Source organism: Taudactylus pleione, unplaced genomic scaffold (assembly GCF_031769625.1).
Source record: "Taudactylus pleione unplaced genomic scaffold, aTauple2 ptg000578l, whole genome shotgun sequence".
In the NCBI taxonomy this organism is placed as follows: Eukaryota; Metazoa; Chordata; class Amphibia; order Anura; family Myobatrachidae; genus Taudactylus; species Taudactylus pleione.
In genome coordinates, this window is record NW_028284980.1 from 51,618 (window position 1) to 73,158 (window position 21,541).

Sequence of the window (21,541 nt, forward strand, 5' to 3'; positions counted from 1 at the left end):
AACCTTCCCCCAAAAAAATCTAACCTTAACCCCGCTACACTCCCTAAACCTAACTCTCTCCTCCCCCCCACACAGCTAACACTAAGGATGCCTCGGACTTACCTCATTCAGGCTGTCATCCTTCGGCGTTCCGACATCGGTATTAAGATAGTCCTCTGTTGGGCTTCTCCTGTTGGGATATAGACCGGCGGCATTTAGTTCGCCGGTCTATAAACTGCATCCCCAATCTCATATTTAATTTAATGTACTATTTATCCTGCTGTTATCAAGATATTACAGATCCACATTTGAACTAAGGGCACAAGAGTAGTAACTCATGAGGTAATTTATAAGGATATTATAAGTCATCAACAGTTCCATGACCATATAAAGGCATAAGGCAAAATATTTATTTCTTACTGAAATTGAGGCCTTAAGTAGTTGCATCTAAGGGGTATTTACTAAGGTGAAACTTTTTAGATGTGGAGATATTGCCCATAGCAAAAAATCAGATTCTACTTAACATTTAACTAGCACCTTCTGGAAGATAATAGCTAGAATCTGATTGGTTGCTATGGGCAACATCTCCAATTCTAAAAACTCTCACTTTAGTAAATTTACCCCTTAGAACAGTGTAAAGCTAAGTCCATGGATACAATACAGTTTAATCTATGGATACATAACAGACACAATATAGTCAGCAACATAAACTGACACAGACGTTCTCCAGCAAGTCCATAATCTGCGTTTATTTTGAGACATGAATTATATAGTATGTTATCAGTCTTTCCAACATCACAGCGATCTCTTCAAGGTGAGAACAATATATTGTGACACTGACCAGCCATAGACAGCTCATGTTCCGCTATCACAGACTTAGCTACTTCCTGACATTGCCAGACCAACATCTTATGGAGCGTACACACGGTCAGATTTGTCAGACTTGTCAGATTTGTCAGATGAACGACTGAACGATTAAACGATTTGAACGATTTGGACGATTTGACCAAAGTTTTGAACGATTTGGACGATTTGAACGATTGAACGATTTTTACCTGCATTAAAATGAATGGAATCGTCCAAGTCTGACTGCAAACCCATCAGATGTCAGATATCGTTATCTGACAAACGGGAACGCGCATCGTTGATCGTCCATCATTCAGGCATGTCAGATATGAACGATTTTTCATCAGATATGAACGACTGAACGATTTTTAAATCGTTATCGTCCATATCTGAAGAAAAAATCTGATCGTGTGTATGCACCATTATCCTTCAGACAGCGTCACAAGAAGATGATCACTCCTAAAATCCTGATGCAGAGCTGACGTGTGATAAAATGAATGAATTGTAGAAATAATGGAATACTGTTTCCCGTTCGGGGAAGAGGTCACTGTAATCTTATTTCGGAGTATACAATGTTCTCAGCTGGAGGCTGCCCCTGTGAACTCCCATTTTCATACAATGCTCCTGATGGAGGCTAAAAGAAAAAAATACATGGACAGGTTATTAAATGAGTAAATTGTTTTTAAAATATTATTCACTGTATATAATGTACAGGCAGGATGTACTGACCGCCAATGTACATACATAGAGATAGCAGCAACTGCATTCACCACATAGGCAAATTAGGCAGTTGCCTAAAGGTAGCACTGTTCTGTGTAGTTACATTATATGCTTATATGATATTGTATATTTTTTATTCGGTTACAAGTATAATTAATCTAATGAGCATCATATAAATATTTTTTGTTAATTACATTTAATTATTTTTTTCTAATTTTCCCTTTTGCTACTTGATTGCAATCACGTTAAATAATGGAGGAGCTCAGGTAGATATTGGACATAGGGGTACAAAGACATAGCACGCACACTTACTAGTTGTGAAAGTCACAAATACTTGTGATGTAAAGATTGAAACTAAAATGCTTTTACTTATTATCCAGTGAATGTTTTAATATGAAAAATTTAGGAAGATAGGTTCACTTGCAATGCAATCTGGGAAAACTCACTGATTCCCTAGTACTCTTAAAACAGGTAACTATGAGCAACCAACACCCAAATTTATCAACGAGTAAAATTTTTGTTATCATTTGATTCTAATCTTAAATAGTGCTCCAACCAATCAGCTCCTAACTGTCATTTTTTAAATACATGACAGTTAGGATTAGTAACGATATCATTATCGTTCAATAACATTCTGTGTGTAAGCATGACATCACTAACTATGAGTTCTCCCGCGGATTGTTAACGATGTCTGCTGTCGCCCGAAAATGCAGGCCAACCTGATGATATCGTCAGGCCCTGCATGTTCGGGGACTGTGGCCGGTGACGTCACTGACTGATATTGTTAACGATATCATTCAGCGTGTATGCTCAATGTTGGGAACGACATTGAGCCCGGTAGATGAGGGGACAACACTGAATGATATCGCTCATAGAGCATATCGTTCCTTGTGTACCTGACTTAACTGTCATGTTACAGACTGTGTTTGAAAAATGACAGGTAGGAGCTGGTTGGTTGGTACTTTATCTCCGTCCACTTTATCTCCATCCAAAGCTTAGTAAATAGACCGTCTCCTCTCTCCAAGGCTTGATACATCTCCCACTATAGTCTTAATACAATCTACTGGGCTCTAAGTACTGTAACTAATGTACTTGAAGCCTCAGTTCTCTGCTGCCATATGTAATAAATAAGCTGTTATGTATATATTGAAACGTTGCTCAAAGAGCAGAGGGACCGGAGGATGTAGGCACAGGGAGGGTAAATGGGGGCATCACAACAGGCTGTCCCATGACCACATTACCATATGGTGTCACATATATAATCCCTATCCGATCCTCTCTAGTAGAGTATATATAGAGCTTGATTCAGATGTGGACGCAATACTGATATTTAATGCAGATTAAGCGATTGCACATAGGCATGTCGGGACCATTTAAACAGTGTTTTCTGGGCATGCATAAATTAGGCTCTGCGTCCTTGCTGGCAGCAGGAGAGCCCTCTGTGTGTCTGGAGACCCACTGTGTCTGCAACAGCTTAGACCTACTCAGAAGGCTGATGGCCGCCTGATCTGTATCCCATGTATCTGGTTTTGTGCATGAGAGGTGGATGTGAGATGCTGTCAGTGGGCGTCAAGCGCTGGGCGGTTAGAGGCTCATTAGTATAATTTTGCAATTGTGATCCGTGAGAGATTCCAGCTGCAATGGCATTTGTGTCTATCTCTGGATCAAGCCCATAGCTCTTGCCTATCCTGCATCTCCTGCCATGGGCTGTAGTAAAGCTGTACTGAGGGCCTGATTCAGAGTTGGGAATAGAGAGAGATATAGCACTTAACTGTGAACCTGGACAAACCATATTGCAATGCAAGGGGTGTAAATAATACATACATTTTTAACATGTGGGATAAATACTGGCTGATTTTGCATGTAGCCCACAAATACTGCACAGCTTTATTACTCTACAGTTTAGAAATCAGTTTGGACACCTCCCTCCCAAATCTAAATCTCTCTGCACATTTTAAATCTGCCCCACCTGCAGTGCAGCATGGTTTCACCAAGATGATCAGTTGAGCGATATCTCTCTCTATTCCCAACTCTGAATCAGGCCCTGAGCCCTCTGCCTACAGCCGCCCCTCTCACAATGTAAAATGAACATATATACTGTATTCATGCAGTTAAACCTGAACAGTGAAAATTACTATTTGTGCTACTCTGTTAAAAGCTGACTATGATGATAATAATAATAATATAACGATAGCTACCGTAACATTACATAATATAACATTACCATTATATACTATTACAATGGCAAGTAAGTGTTAGGGAGGGGGCTTCACCTGTTGTTTTCCTGGATCTTTGTTCTTGAATGCAATATCGGCATATTGTAGCTCTGGCTGTTCCTGTAATAAAATATTAATACGGGTTAGAAAAAGTCTGATTTTTCCAGGTTGTCATTTGCTAACATATAATGGTGGCAGTCTGCCCTTCTATACGTCTAGCTGTGCTTCTCCTTTTGTATAGCAGTAGCACTAATACATGCTCCTACCCTGCCAATATGGTGCTGGTTACTCTACATGTCCTCTAAGCTGATCAACTGCTCTGATGTAGGCACGGTCATCCCAAAGCGATGATTCAAACTATTTGAGTTAAAGCTGCTCTACTTAGCAATGCTTAAAATCATTTGCTCAATTTCTAGGTATCTTTAGATGATAATGGCCTTACTATGTGGAGTTTGTATATTCTCCCTATGATGGCGTGGGTTTCTTCTGGGTGCTCTGGTTTCCTTCCACAATCCAAATATATACTGATAGGTTCACTGGCTCTTGACAAAAAAAATAACCCTAGTGTGTAAGTGTGATAGGGAATATAATATGTGATAATATGTGATAGGGGATATAATATGTGATAGGGAATATAATATGTGATAATATGTGATAGGGGATATAATATGTGATAAGGACTGATGTGAATGGCCAAAAATTGTCTGTAAAGCACTGCGGAATATGTGTGCGCAATATAAATAACTGGTAATAATAATAATCTACACCACTGATATAATAATAATAATAATAATAATAATAATAATAATAATAATAATAATAGTAAATTACAGTAATGTGATTACTAACCATAGATGGAGAGCCACTATGACCTAAATGGACCTCTCTTCACATAAATGAGACCATAAACAACAGTAATGGAGTTTGTGAGTCTGCATTTGTTCTCAGCAATAAACCCTCAAATTAGAACTGTTCCACCTAAATTGGGTAGTTGGGAGGTATGAAACCCATAGAATCAAAACAGGCAGTGAAAGCAGGGCCGCAACTAGGGGGGGGGCTGGAGGTGCACGTGCACTGGGTGCGCCGCTGTACCCGGTGCCAGTGACCTCCAGCCCGGCTCTGCAGAGAGGCTCCAAGCCCGGCGCCCACTGGTAATATTTATTACCAGCGGGCGCCCGGCTCCTCTGCAGCGGCGCGGTGTAGCCGGAGCCGGAGGCTGGAGTTCTCTCCCGAACTCCAGCTTCCGGCTCTCCCCATGGGCACTATGGGGGAGACATCATGATGTTTCCCCCATAGTTCCGAGGAGCAGCCGGCGGACCGGACGCGATGCTGGATGCAGGAGCAGGGTTCAAGGTAAGTATTTTTTTTTTTAATAAGCTGCACTACAGGGGCATTATTATGGGGGCAGGGGCATTACTATGGGGGCATGGGCAATAATGGGCATTACTAATGGGGCATGAGCACTACAGGGGCTTTACTATTGGGGCATGGGCACTACAGAGGCATTACCACAGGGGCATTGCTGTGGGGGCATGAGCACTACAGGGCATTACTGTAAAGGCACTACAGGGATATTACTATGGGGGCATGGGCACTACAGGGGCATTACTATGATAGCATGGACACTACAGGGGCATTACAACAAGGGCATTAATATGGGAGCATGGGCACTACAGGGGCATTACTATGGGGGTATTAACATATGGGCATTACAATATGGGCACTACTACAGGGGCATTGCTATGGGGGCATTACTATGGGGGCATTATCATATGGGCACTACTACAGGGGCATTACTATATGGGCACTACTACAGGGGCATTACCTCAGGGGGCATTACTATAGGGGCACTACTGCAGAGGGAATTACCAGGGGGGGCGCCAAATTACTGTCTTGCCCCTGGTGACAAAAATCCTAGTTTCGGCCCTGGTGAAAATTGCATCAGGTCAGCAGCATAAGGGGAAATGAAATGTACACTCACTCAGTTATGGAAAAATTCCAGGCACAAATATTGAAAAGCTGGGACGTCCCTTGGAAAATAGGCGCTACCAAGTTATTAAAACACACTGGATCTAATGCTGTAGTCCAATTAACCTTCTGTGAGGGTTAAAAAGATAATATAGCCAATATGATACAAAGAACTGCGCAATGGAAACAGTTACTAAATTGTCACAGTATAAACCATGTTTATTTTACTTATAAAAAATGTTTCATCCAGACAATACAATACAATGTATCAATATGTAGCAAACATCACATTAGGCTTAAAAAGAGGAGAAAGATAATAATAATTAAAAAGTAAAGATAAAAAAAAATAAAAAAATCTCACAAGATTTCAATATATATGTCCCTTAATGGATACCTGTCGAAATAAAAAAAATTGGCACACCTCACAGTCTGATTCAGCTGTGCCAGTGTCCCAAAAAACAGATGATCAATAAACGAGGCCTCCATTATATACGGGCTTGCGTGCTTGGGGATCTAAGGAAAATGAGGAGTCACAAATTGATTTAGCCAGGGTGTTGTGTACTACCTTGCGCAAGGAGTTAGTTTATGGGGGGTTAGGGTTGGGCACTAAGGAGAGGTTAGAGTTAAATTATGAGGGGTAAAGGTTAGACTCTAGGGGAAGGTTAGCGTTAGATTATGGGGGGTTAGGGTTATGCACTAGGAGGAGAGTTAGGATTAGGCTACAGATGAAGGGAGGTTAGGGTTAGGTACTAGGGAGAGGTTACAGTTAGATTATAGGGTGTTAGGGTTAGGCACTATGGAGAGGTTAGAGTTAAATTATTGGGGTTTAGGGTTAGGCTCTAGGGTAAGGTTAGAGTTAGATTAGGGGGCTAGGGTTAGATACAAGGAGGAGAGTTAGGGTTAGGCTACAGATGTAGGGAGGTTAGGGTTTGGCTCTAGGGGAAGGTTATAGTTAGATTATGGGAGGATTAGGGTTAGGCACTAGGAGGAGTGTAAGGGTTAAATTATGGGGGGTTAGAGTTAGGCACTAGGGAGAGGTTGGAATTAGATTATCGGAGTAAGGGTTAAACACTAGGGAAACCGTACAAATGTGTGATCTGTAGATTGAGACTGCTCCTAATCACTAATAATATGTATGAAGCAATACAGCAGGGAGTGAGAAAGCTCACACCATTTGCATTAAACGCTATGAGCGTTGCTTCACTCTTTTGTATACCTGTAACTTCCCTGTTCTGAGTTTGCGTAAGAACTTGTAGAGTACAGTACGTAAAAACCTAAATCATTATTTGCCAGCCTAGCCACACAAAGGCACTCAGCCGGTTTATTTTTATTTTGGCTTTGTAAGCCTAATGCAAATATTAAGAGCTGAGCGTGTAATAATGATGTCGTGTTTGCAGAATGGGAAGTTGCAGAATGGGAACAGGCTTATAGGCAGGAGTACAGAGATGAGGGGCAGGGCACTATGTAAGCTACACAGGTTGGGCATGAGATGGCAGAGGTACAGGGCTGGCATTCTACTTTGCATAGCATTATTGGAACCTTAATTTGTATAGCTTAAGTTATACAGACTCCATTACAGCTGATCTATTTTAATTGATTGTATACAGATGCAGTGGGAGCTAGCACCACGGAAATCTACAGTAAGTTAAATGGCATAGGTGGTGGTGTAGGTGGTGGTGTAGGTGATGGTGTAGGTGGTGGTGTAGGTGGTGGTGTAGGTGATGGTGTAGGTTAGGGGTGGGCAATAAGCGGTCCTCCAGGTGTTGTAGAATCAAATCCCAGCATGCCCTGCCACATTTTTGCTATTTAGCCATGCTAAAACTTGCAAGGCATGCTGGGATTTGCCACTTATTGTCCACCCCTGGTATAGGTGGTGGTAGGGGATGGGTAGGGGATAGATCAGTGAGATGGAACACATTTGATGAATGGGGTAAGAGCTGGGTAAGTAGGGTAGGTAAGGACACAGAGCAGGGATTGTGAATAAGGATTAGGGAAGGAGGAGCTGGGAGTGGGGCTTGGGAACAACAATAGCTTATCTGTCTTGCAGATCAGGAAGGTCTGAGCTGGACTGGTGAGTCTATTAATATAGGGGTATATCTGGGAGGGTGCATTGTGATTGGTGGCTGGATTTGGGGGACGTCTGTTTGCCCAAGAAAAGCTATGTGCTGTACTGTACATGATTAGGGCATTCACTTTTGGGCTTTGCTTTTAGCATTTCGCTTACCTAAAGAAAACACTTTTCTAGAAAGCGGATGACAGAAACTAGATGTAAATCAGGAAGGAATCACCTCAAACTAATTTCTATTGAACTTTCATCATTTACATCTACATTCCACTTCCTCATCTCATGGTCTGCACTTCCAAAATAACATTATCATAACACACTGAGTGAACATGAATCCTCTTCCCCTATAGGTTAGACACACAAACCTGTCTTCTCCACAGGACGGCACTGTGATCACAGACAAGGTTCCTATTTTTGAGAAGCAGAACTCAGAGGCAGCTTTCTTATTCTTACTGTTTGTTAATGATATGCAGTAGTTTTGTCTTCCCATGAAATACAGGATAATTACATATATTTGGAATATAATAATATAGATGCATGTAAATGGTGTTTGCATAATATGTTCTGCAGACGCTTATTAAAACACACAATTGTGAAGTCAGGCATACAGTATGTGGCTGGCTGTGGGGGTGGGGTGGGGGGTTTGAGGCATTACCAGAAGTCTTTAGGTAACTGCTTAAGTTGTGGGAAGGAGATAGAAGCATTTCACTTTTTGCTACAGTATGTCGCAGCACAATGTAACAATGTATTTAATCATAAATACATGTATGCAACAATCTTTAATAAGTATATAATCACACAGCATGAAGTAATAAAATGTCTATAAGCTAGAACATCCTTGAATCTTTGGAAACTTCTTTATATTTATTAAAAGGTTCTAACGTCCAGACTGAATCAATCCTAGTATAGTTATAATATTAAAAGCCCTTATTCTATATTCACAGCAGAGCGTACTTGGAATAGATTACCAAAGGTGAAGATAACTTGACTCTCACTTGCGGGACGTTGGGACTCAAGAAGAGTTTCCTGGTGTGGTAGCAGTCCCTCCATGTAAACTGGAATGGGTAATAGTGTGATGTAAATCACGTGACTCTTCCATGACCCCAAGTTAGCATGTGCAGTTCTCAGAAATGTTTGAGCAATAAGATAGCTATGTGGGCTTGTAACAAAATGTCCAGTGGTTAGTAGGTCTAACGCATTTCACCACTATCAGCACCTTATCAAAAAGGTGGCCTCTGGTATTTGCTCCTGATGTTCATCTCTGGTGTTTAAATGCTGTTAAGTGCTCTAGAGTCTATACTGGGTTTGCAACTTATATTTGGACTGAGTCAAAGCAGTGCAATTGTATATAACATAGGTTGTGATTCAGCATCGGATGGCATTGCAAAGCTGCACGCAGGCAGGCTTTGCAATTCCGTTCTTGCTAATATGGAAATGAAGCAGGAGGTGTATGACACCCCCTGCGGCATTTGTGATCACAGCCCTGCAACTGAGGTTGCAAGCTGGGATCACCATTGTGACCATCGGCACCATGCTGTTGACTAGCTGAGTAAACCTCAGCTTACTCAGGCTGGCAGGCTTGCGAGGCCAGGAAGCTGCATCCGTCAATGCAGTACCTGGCCTAGCCACTCCCGGAAAATGGGGTGGACACGACCCCTGTTTCCAGAAATGCCAGCCAACTTTGCCCCCACACCACCCCTTAAATGCCATGCAGGGTCCGATTACGCAGGACCCATTCTGAAACAGCATACACTATTGTGCTTTCCTATATATATACATAGATATATATTTTTATTTTATTTTTTGTTTACATTCTCATGATAGAATATAGCAGAAGACAAGAACACTGTTGGAATAATACACACTATATTCTGGAGATATATATATATATATATATATATGTGGGGCAGCACAGACGGTGTAATGGTTAGCATTACTGCCTCACAGCACTGAGGTCGTGGGTTCAATTCCCACCATGGCCCTAACTGTGCGGAGCTTATATATTCTCCCTGTGCTTGCGTGGGTTTCCTCCGGGTACTCTGGTTTCCTCCCACACTCCAAAAATATACCGGTAGGTTAATTAGCTCAAAACAAAAATTAACCCTAGTATGTGTGTGTGCATGTGATAGGGAACATAGATTGTAAGCTCCACTGGGGCAGGGACTGATGTGAATGGCCAACTATTCTCTGTAAAGCGCTGCGGAATATGTGTGTGCCATATAAATAACTGGTAATAAATAAATAAATATATACATATATAAGAATATATAAGATAAAGATAAGATAAAGAAGATTTTATATGAAGGTAAATCATCAGTGAATATACTGGCTTAATTCTAAGTCAGGTGTGCGTCTGTGCGTCTTTTGCCGATATTGCTTCTGTGACTTTATGCAAATACTGCTACAAGCCCTTCCCCAGTGTACAGTCAGGAGTCTGCATGTGTGAGGACAGATACGCCCACTTAGAGCTGCCACTTGGTGTGTCTGTAGATGTAACCGTCAGTCGCTCCATTGTTACTTGTACCAGCCCCATGCTACTATAGGAGCAGATTGTCTGTCAGAGTATTGTCTCCTGTGTGAAGGATTAAGCATCTGTGTACATAACAACTTCTGCAACATGCTCACGACACTTATATAACACGCCCAGAAGACTGACAATCTCCATGCTTCTGCAGAGCCAGCTTCCTGTCACCTTCCAGTCACTGCCCAAGAATGCAAAATACATTTCATAGACATTTCTGAGGCTGTGCATCTTAATCACAGCTGCAAGCCTGTGCGCAAGTGCTCTGGAGGGATGCGCCCTGCCACTTACTGTAGACACATGTGCAGTATAAAAAAGAATGCTCAGCTGCGTCCATCATCGACATTGCCTCTGACCCAGAATCAGGCCTTTTATGTTCTAATTCATGATATTGGCAGAATTGCCTGATATCGGCTGAGCTATTGCTGCATTTGTGGGCGTCTTACACTTTATACACTAAAGACAGATATGGTTGATGCAACTTACCATTGCTAGTTGGCATTTCCATCACTGAATTCATGTTACTTGAAGGCCTGAAAAATAGCAGTGATTTCATCAAAGACTATAGATGCACTCCTCAGTGTGACAATACTAAAAAAGAGAGACTTGCCAGGTAGAATATCTAAATCCTGGGACTATCCTTGGTAGGGCTGGATTAAGGGGCCTAGAGGGGAGGGAGGGGGCAACATAGGGCGGTCGCCCTGGGTCTCCCACACACAGGGGGGCTACCGAGCATGGTTGGTCTGACCCTAAAATTGTCAAGAGCATGTGCCCAGCACCTGTTCCTGGCATGTGTGGTGAGGTCAATGGCTGGGGAGGCACACATGGAGATGGGTCTGGGTGCTGGGAGCCTGTCTCACCCCCTCCTCACTGTAACTCTCCTCTAACTACACTAAGTTTCAGTATCCATTGATTCTCCTACCTGCGTCACTGTGTCTTCTCTTGTTTCTGCTGACTGAGCTGAGTGAGCTCCATTCTCTAAACACTGCAGTGCACTTCCTGGTCACATGACACATATTCAGAGGCATGCCACTATTAGCTCTCTTTCTGTGCAGCTTACTGTCCATGGTTTGGCCCCGTCCCCAGCTCTTGAAGCAGTGTCTGACTATACAGAAGCGAGGCTGAGCTGTTGCTGCTTCATCTCTTGTCACCCTGCAGTACCAGGGTGCTTTACAGAGATGGTGAGTATTAACTAAAAAAATTATTACAGTAAACAAAGAATATGTTTATGTTATAAAGATCTTCTTTCTATTATTCTAATAATTTTTATACCAAGTCTCTGCCTCCCCTGCCTACCCTCACTGAACGTCCCTGGTTCCTGGACAGGGGCAAATGTGTTCTGCATGCACAGTACATACAGAGGAGAGTGGCTCCTGAGTCTCCTCATCAGCCTCATGTGACACATCACATCTGTGAAACTGATGATGGGACTCGGGAGATGCTTTGAGCTGTATGCATTGTGCATGCAGAGCACAGAGCTGGAAATATTCAAGTGGAGCCTGGCCATGCCATGGGAAGTGAGTACTCAGGGGCACTGGGGAGGTGTGGGGTGGCACTGTGTAGCAAAAATGGGGCACTGTGGGGCAGGGTTAGGGGCATAGTAGCAGTGGGGTGTAAATTTTATTGATGGGGCTCCTACAACTTAGTTACCCCGTGGCACCACAAGCCTTAATCCAGCCCTGAACCTTGAAAAAAAAAGACCTATTTGGTAACTATGACAAAGGTGATAGACCAGAGGTTCCCAAATGCAGTGCTCAAGGCTCCCCAACAGTTCAGGTTTTAGAGATATCCATGGTTGAACACAGGTGGTTAAATCAAATTGACTGAGGTACTAATAAAGTCACCTGTGCTCAGCCATGGATAGCTCTAAAAATCTGAACTGTTGAGGAGCGTTGAGGACCGCTTTTTGGGAACTTCTGTGATAGAGTGAACAATGAGATACAGTACAATGAAGAACAACATAGAGGAGGAACAAACAACAATAATTCTGCAAGAGCTACAAGGACCTAGGTTATCTACTCCAGCTGACTATTAGGAATTGAGATGTTGTTTTATGTTAGTTACTTACTTTTTGCGCCGTTTACGTACAATGAACAGATAATATAACGCAGCAACAAGAGCCACCACTAACAGAACTGCAACCAGAATTCCTATGATAAGTCCTACATTTGTGCCAGGTGGGAATTCTGTAAAAAGAATGTAGTACAGTACAAATTAGATTTGTAGGAAAAGCTGAGAGCAAATAAAATTAACATCTTAGGCTATAAGGTGACAGCTCTGCAAGTAGAAACCTTTCATCTGTGTTACTGTATAAAACTTTGTATACTGAAGGTGAGTACAAGAAATAGGGTGCTAGTATAGTAAATATTAAAGGGGTTCTAGTGGCAAGTGCAACTACAATACAACATCTCATGCACAGATTTTGGGGGCAGGAAGGGGTGAGTGTCAGGGACAAAGAGGCCTGTCTAGTGAATGAGTCTGCCTTATATACATTTCTAAAACCCACCATGCAACAAATCTCCTCCAACAATCATAGATTCCCTTACAATTGTCAATCACCCAGCCCCCAGTTAAAGACCTTCAAGGGGGTTGTAGTATCAAGCAGTGTGAAGAGTGGAGAAGTGGACCAGGGGAGTAGTTGCCCATAGCAACTACAGATGTATGCAGACCCCCTTATTTTGGTTCTAAATCATAGTCGTGTTTTGGTAAAACCAACCTCAAGTGTTATGGTTTTGGTTTTGCATTCCTTTAAAAAATTATAAAAACAGCTAATCTCTTGTAATTTGGACCTGCTTTTGTTCCTATAGTACTATTAACATCATTAACATTCTTTTCCATTCATGTTTTGACCACCACACAGCACCTGAAATCACGATTTATATGCAATCCAAAATACGCAAGATCCAGTTTTTTTAGATCCGAGTTTCAAACTTGCGAGAAGACCCGAGTCAGGACTCAGAACCCCCAAAGTGATCTAAGCTGGGACTCTGTTAGGCTCAGAACCCCAACTTCTGTATTTAACGGCCATCAGGCTTAAAAACAGCCTTTAGTTTCCTGGTTTGTATTGAGTCTCTGATGTACAGTGCCTAAACACAAATTACCTTCCACGGAAACATTTTTACATAATTTCATCAATAAACAAATGAATTGTGAAAGTAATTTAAGTGTTGATTGCCCATAGCAACCAATCAGATTCTACTTAACATTAATCTAACACCTTCTAGAAGATAATAGCTAAAATCTGATTGGCTGCTATGGGCAACATCTCCACTTCTAAAAACCCGTACTTTAGTAAATATACCCCCAGGTGTCTACAATTTCCTTCTAGGTTAAAATACGTGTTATGGAGCGTACACACGGTCAGATTTGTCAGACTTGTCAGATTTGTCAGATGAACGACTGAACGATTTGAACGATTTTACCAAAGTTTTGAACGATTTGAATGATTGAACGATTTTTGACTGCATTAAAATGAATGGAATCGTCCAAGTCTGACTGCAAACACATCAGATGTCAGATATCGTTATCTGACAAACGGGAACGCGCATCGTTGATCGTACCATCGTTCAGGCATGTCAGATATGAACGATTTTCCTTCAGATATGAACGACTGAACGATTTTTAAATCGTTATCGTTCATATCTGAAGGAAAAATCTGATCGTGTGTATGCACCATTACTCTACAGGAGATTTCCAATTGCATGATATTAATCATTAAGGAGTCTATTTACTAATCCGCTGCGTTAATGCCACTCCTGCTTCGCCTGCTACCGCTGTGAAGCAGGAGATGGCTAACGCAGCACTTACTAAAAATAGACCAGCCGTGGAGGGTGAACGTTTAGTCACCCCCTCAGTGGTAACAGCTGACACTCCCTTCCCCTGACAGCCCTGTGTGTGACTCACCATCTCCAGGCTCCGGCCGCCAGCAGCAGCAACAGCAGTGACTTTTTTTTTTTTCAACACACTTTATTTAAAAATGGCCAACCTGACACAGCTGAAGTCCTGCTTCTCCAGTGAGGAGTAGCAGATATCAGCAGCTACAGGAGGCGATATCAGCGCTGGGGAAGTCAGATGACGGTAAGTGACATCTCCTCTTAGTAATACCTGGGACATAGGTGTTTATGGCAGCGCTAAGTGCCCTAGGTCCAGTGTGATATTGTAGCCTGCACTTAGCGCTGGCAGGCTATAGGCAGAGAAAATCCCTTTAGTACATACTGAGAAGCGGTATGTACAGGGATTTTCTCTGCCTTTAGCATTTTTACCCCTTTTCTCCCTTTAATACATAGACCCCTGAATCACATAACAGGAGAAAATAGAGAAACCATATATTAAATATTGTATGCAGCTTCCAGTCAGCAGGAACTAATAGGATCAAAAGAATGGAAGAAAGATGATAATTTAAGAATACCTTTCAATACTAAGTATAGTAGCCAACATCAGGAACTAGAAAGAATAATAAAGAAACATTGGGGACTATTACTTAAGGATCCCATTATTGTTAAGTATCTTCAAGAGAAACCTAAATTTGTCTACCGTAAGGCGGACAATATATGAAAACACATAGGGGTAAATTTACTAAGATGGGAGTTCTATTAAGAAGTGATGTTGCCAATAGCAACCAATCAGATTCTAGGTATTATCTACTAGAAGGTGTTAGATAAATGAGAAGTAGAATCTGATTGGTTGCTATGGGCAACGTCTCCACTTCTTAAATAGAACTCCCATCTTAGCAAATTTACCCCATAGTGAGGAGTGCTCTGGACACACAACCGATGATTAAGCCTATTAAGTCTAAGGGGTCAATTTACTAAGCAGTGTTAGGAGACAGAGTGAAAACTGAGAAGGTGCCAGCCAATCAGCTCCCAACTGTCATTTTTCAAACACAGCCTGTGAGATGGCAGTTAGGAGCTGATTGGCTGGCACCTTATCACTGATCACTCTGTCTCCTAACACTGCTTAGTAAATAGACCCCGATGTGGCCAGTGCCCCATGTGCAAAAATTGTAAAAGCACGTATTCAGTTATTACAAAATACATTTCGAGTTATAATAAAAAAGAATTTGAAATTATAGCATTATAACTTGTCACAGCAAAAGTGTAGTTTATTTATTAAGGTGCGATTGTGACAAACAATATGTAGGGCGGACTACGCATAAACTAAAAGAGAGAATGGCTGAACTTCTCCAAAACATTAAAAAGGGCCTTATAACACATGGAGTTTCAGCACATTTTAAAGATCAACATGAATGCAATCCATCTAAGTTCATTTCTTTCTGTGGTATACAATTGGTGCCCAATTATTGGAGGAAAACAAGATGGAAGAACGCTTAGCCAGGACAGAGATGAGTACTATCTTCAGTTTAGGCACTTTTACACCTAAAGGTTTAAACTTAGAGTTCAAAACAAAATGGTTTCTATAAGATATTTAAATCCCATACTGTCCGTTTGACATCTCCTGTATGAATTTTAGTGTACTAGTGAACATTCTCGTTTTATGTTGATGTAACATTTTTGTATCTGTTTTTATGGAACATGTAATTATTTATTATGTAATTTATCACATTGTTTAATCATTTTGGGCTTGATTCTGGCCCGCTCGCGAGCGCTGAGCACTCGCAAGCGGGTCGATGGTGCCCAAGTGCGCATGATGGAGGCGGCTCCGTCGTGCGCATGCGCAGACCCGAATAACGACGGCCAAGCCGTCGTTATGGGTCTCGCACCAAAGGGGGCGTGCTATCGATGGTGAGTGACAGCACGCCCCCTTTGGTGGGCGTGCCAGGGGGCCTAAAGGCCGCTCCAATAATAGGTAGGACGGCCCTGATTCAGAGCGAGCGCTCTTGTCAGAGCATCCTGCTCTGAATCAGGCCCTTTGTGTCATAATGCTATTTTAAAAAAATTTTCAAAGTATTATGAAAGCATTTTATATGTATTTTTAAACATATATGTATATTTATTATTTCTTACAATTATATTTACACAGATATTTTAGATATATTATATGTATGTGTATATATATATTTCTTACATATGCATTCTAGATATCCTATACAAGACGTTTATTTATGCTCTTTTTTATTTCAGCGGTATTAGGTTTACCACGTGTCAGTGTAAGCTATCCACACTTAGTGCAAAATTTATTAAGTGGGGAGGATTCTAAACCACGAGGGTTTGGTGGCGGTTTGACGGCGGGTTCTATTCTGTTCGAAACCCCAGGGGTTTGGTGGCGGTTTTTCAGCAGTTTCTAAATGACAGCCCTGTTCTATTCTATTCTAAAACGGTGTTTAGATGGCAGTTTTGCAGCGATTTTGGTCTTAGTAAATCTACATATAGCAAAACTGCCGCCAAACCAGTCAAAACACATTTTAGAACCCGCCGCTTAGTAAATTTTGCCCTTAGTGTAAACATATGATGAGATCATATTTTGGCTGACACACACAGCCATGTTTTCCATTAGAAGATGCTTCCCCCCTGGAACGCACGGCCATGTTAGATTATGCGCAGTGGTTACATCACGTGTCCCTCTGCATAGATGTCAGCGTGGGCATAGGCGCAGCGTTATGTCGCGTCACCATGAGATGAGCTAGTCCCATCACGCTTGATGGTGATAGATGTAATACCACTTCCAGTGGACACACTGTGCTTTCCAGACTATGGAACACACAAGCCGTGGTCCCGGAAGTAAGTAAGGAAGACCTCCTTGATCCTTATAAGGACCATGAGAATAATGGACACGAAAATCCCGGTAATAGAATATAAGGTATCTATAATGTATATTATACAGTATAGATACCTTTATGGTTATAGTGTTTATAAAGATGACCACACCCCCTATTTAAAGGGATTTCCGGTTTGGGGGTATTTAAGTCTGCTCCATGGCCCTAGCAGTGACACCTTAAAAAAGACATTGAGCACACCCCTGCCGGGGACACACTAAACGATGTCGCTCATGGAGTGAACCGTCTAGTGTGTTTGCCCCTTAAATTATTTGTCCTAGTGATGGTGAAGCTATGTATGTACAGTACAACATACATCCTACACTTTCTCTTAGTAAAATAATATAAATCAGCAAGAACAGGTTGGGATAACTTTCTTACACTTTTGTCACTATTTTATTATTAGAGCACGAGTTATTGTTTTTCAATTCTGTACACTACTCCTTCACACTTCTTATCACCTCCCTTCTTTTATCATTATTTATTTATTTTCACTTTTCCCATTACAAATTATCACTTATGCATATCACATTTTTACACCATGCAGAATGATTCATTTTTTTAGCATATTTTTAATCTCGATCATTTTTTATTTTTTATTTTCTTCATTTCACACATCAATAATTTTTGTACATTAAGTATAAATTTAATTTTATCATATAATGTGGCCATTTTTTATGTATCTACACTGATAATATCTATTAGTTTCTATAGTGCAGTATTTAATCTTTAATTTTTAATTTTATCATCTTTCTCACATATTGTACAGTGCATATTGTATGCAAATAGGCTGTTTTTGTGATGAGAGGAGATTACTTTTTCTGAACCCCCCCCTTTTTTAAGTACTTTCCATTTATCTCTGATTATAAGTTATACTATACTTATCTTGATTTGTTACTGGAATAAGTATCTCTTATCATAAGTTATACCATACTTATCTGGTTTCTTTATTAACATCAAATCCTGACCAATATTCATTTATATATTTTTCTTAAATGTAATAATGCCGTGTAGTACTGTTTCCATGAGTCAACATTAAGTAAATTAATTGATTATAGTAGGGACGGTTTGTGTCGCTATGTTTTCTTTATAGACACTAAACCAGCCCTCAGATGTGTTATTTACTGCGCTATTGGAACATTATTTCCGCAGTTGGCATTGGAGGATTACTCTGTCTATCAGAGCATCCTATCCAATCATGAGATGGCCAGTGGGATTTATTTCCGGCCACAACATCAACACGTGAGCCCTCTTGACAAAGTCTCTCAGGCGAAACGCGCGTCGGGGGCCGGGAGTCCCTGTGCACACAGGCACTCTGGATCACACGGACGGCAGCTCAGGCATTATTTTTCTCTTCCTCTCCCCGCTGATTGCACTACCAGGTATTTTCTGTACTATCCTCCTTTCACCAGACTCTCATCAGTTGCCGGCTATGTTGTTCCCACCCTGCAATACTGCGGCAACAGGGGGATCCCACTGCCTGCACTGACAGCAGAGAGAGTGCTTTCTATATTTCACTGTGCTTTGGGACGGGGACTCTCATTCCCAGTCCTATGCTTATGTAAGGCTGGCAATAGCAGATCCACAATTCCCTGTAAATGCACAGATACTTTCTTTTCAATTTCCTGCGATCTGCCATGGGGATGATTTTTGAATAATGAGGGACGCCTCAGATTTTCTGTCAATTACCAAACTGTCAGGTCCGTGTTATCACTGCATTCATTGAAATAGGCAATGATTTATGTATTAATTATTGACATTTATATTTATTTTTATTATCGCCTTCTACACTCTTTTTAACTAATATAGAGGGTTGTCTCATCATGTCCTTGTGATTCACACACGTATGCACTTTTGCACTTTGTATTGATGCACCTATAGTTTTAACGATGCATGATATGAGAAATGGTCATTGTTCATGCATGCAATGAATATTCTGATTTAATAACTGTTTGACAAATTTGTTTCATATTCTTTTCATATTTATATTAATTTAAATGACATTGTTGTGTTTATGTTTTTTCTACAACATCTGCTTGACTTGTGTAGGTTTGCATTTTTGCACTGTACATCAATCATAGTGGTACCACAAAGTTATAGCATGGGAATAATTAGTGATCATATACACAATGAAGATATTGATTGGATGAATTGGTTTATACCAAACTTATATTTTTTCATTGTTATTCTCATGTGTATTGTCGAAGCTGAGTAATTGGCTGAGACAAGTTCAGTTTAAAATTGAATCGCGGTGATGCCATCTTGCGACTGGCCGCAAGACGCCATCTTGGAAATCAGATTGCAAGACGCCATTTTGCGAATGGCCGCCCAAGCGCCATTTTAGATAAACTCACAATTAAGTACATATGGCGAGATTACTATTAGCACCATGCGATTGCATCTTCCATCATTTCTCATATACACAGTAATACGCACAATTGCGCTGTTAACTAGTCGCATATTAGTGAATGCATAAGAAAAACACTGTTTAGTAGCTAAATGCGCACGCATCTGTACCCAGTTAACTAGCGTCTTCATATCAAACCCCGTACACTCACACATTACATATCCACTTACAAGGTTCCATTAGCTTTAAGGTATAAGATTTAAGTTTGTTCAGTTAGTATAAATGCTGTGAAATAAAGATATTTGGTAACTAAGGTTTTATACATGCTAAATAAGCCGTGTTTGGTTTCGTACTGATGCGTACTCTTTCCACAGTATTCCGGTGTTATCGGTGGGGAGATCGCATCATGCATTCTCAACTTATGGACCACAGAGACTTCAAGCAACAAAATGTATATTATATGAACAACTGTTAGGATGATTGCATGGGGTGGGAGGGCAGAGACCCCCAGTTGTTAGAGGCTGGGATGAGTCTATTTGAATCAGCCTGTTAAATGCTCCGTAACAGATGGATCCCCCTTGGGAACCAATAGCATCAGCAACAAACTTCTCTATTTTTTTGTCTATCCCTGGGGGGTATAAATATATGTGCTCCAACACTGGGTCTTTTAGTGCTGAATGCTGATAGATGAGGGGTTTCTTGCTGATGCCTGACATCTGGTACCAGAAGCGCTGCGTATGTGTACTGTACTTGGGTCTGTATAATTCCTTTGCGCCTGAATTGTGTCTGGATCAATAGCGTGTAACTGACTGTACTTTTACTTGAATAATACTTGTGCTTTGGAACCACAGATTCCAGGTCTTAAGTCTTTATTTACTGTATGACTGCGTACGCAAATTAGCGTCATCCTTAGAAGGTATGGGCAGGATATTAGAAGGTATAGGCAGGATATTAGAAGGTATAGGAAGTTGTGTATAGAGGTTCTGATCCAGTATCGTTAGTGGGGGGCTCGTAGTGAAGTCACTTACCTGCTCACGCGGTACATATGGCTATCGATATTTCAGCAAAGGGTGGAGTGGCCACATGCAGGGTTTTCCTGCAACCGCTTTGTGCTGAAAGATCGCTATCCATCTCCATGTGAATCAAGGAAGCTGACTAGAATCCAGGGACAAGAGAGGAAAAGTTTGTTTGAGTACGCGGCTAAGTCGCAGGTTTGCGCACAGCAAAGACGCACTTTTTTTTACGCAGCTAAAGGTTGTCATACGGTTGTGTGGTAGTCACATTATTGTGTATGCGACTGGTCGCACAATAGCGTATACGTACTTCCGGTTGTGCTGCCACATGGGTTAACGTGTATTTCTCAGCGCAGGAAAAAGTGTGTAACAGTGAGTGTTTTGTTGGTAAGGGTAACTTGTTCCCTACAGTTAAAGGTACCGTATGACCTTTAAGGGTTAAGTGCTAGTCGCTCTGTAAGCAGCTTTACCGTTCTATACACAGTAGCAGATGTACATGTTGTCTTTGTTGTAGAGAGGTGCGTGGAAGTGGCCGACATATAAACTTCCATAGTTGTGGAAGTTGCCTTACTAAATCTTATCTGGGTGTGGAAGTTGCCTTTTTCAAATCTTATCCAGATGTGTGGGCGCCGCCGACTTAAATCGTCCACAGGTAAGTGAAAGTATCTTGATTGTCTTTCACCAGTTTAAATCTTCATTGAAAAGCGTAGGATTTTGTCTCAGAATGGGAGCCGCGCAAACAGTAGAGATGTTAGAAAATGATGTGCTGCTAATGGAGGCGCCTATCGGATCGGCTCATCGTATTATGCATACTAAGTACGGTACTTATGCAATAAGGTATTGTGATGTATGGTTTAAAATGACGATGAAGAGTGTTAGACCGTTTCCCAGAATTGGTAGTTTTGATAAAAATGTACTAGATAATGTCCGGGATCACATCAGTCTGATGCGCTCCCGAGAGAAAAATGTTAAATATTATGAATGTTTAAAACTGTGGCAGCATGAAGGGGATGTGCACGTGCGGCAAGGTAGCATTGTGGAGAGTATTGCCAGCAGTTCATGCTCACCTCCCCCACCTTATGTGGATGGAGGTGCAAGTACAGTTACCAAAAATACCCATAAAAACGTAACAAGCAATTTGTACCCTCTCTTAA

At 41.3% G+C, this 21,541-nt stretch overlaps 1 protein-coding gene across 1 annotated transcript in view; it reads right to left on the bottom strand.

Moving 5' to 3' along the window:
* Positions 1 to 3,800: 3,800 nt before the first annotated feature.
* LOC148481515 (pregnancy-specific glycoprotein 22-like) overlaps positions 3,801 to 21,541 on the bottom strand; it is a 1,044,890-nt gene continuing 1,027,149 nt past the window's right edge. The window contains exons 4-7 of the mRNA XM_088453299.1: positions 12,384 to 12,492; positions 10,802 to 10,848; positions 4,611 to 4,633; positions 3,801 to 3,881 (exon numbers count right to left, since the gene is read on the bottom strand). Of these exons, the coding sequence (XP_088309425.1) occupies positions 3,801 to 3,881; positions 4,611 to 4,633; positions 10,802 to 10,848; positions 12,384 to 12,492 (260 nt within the window). The remainder of the gene's footprint in view (positions 3,882 to 4,610; positions 4,634 to 10,801; positions 10,849 to 12,383; positions 12,493 to 21,541) is intronic.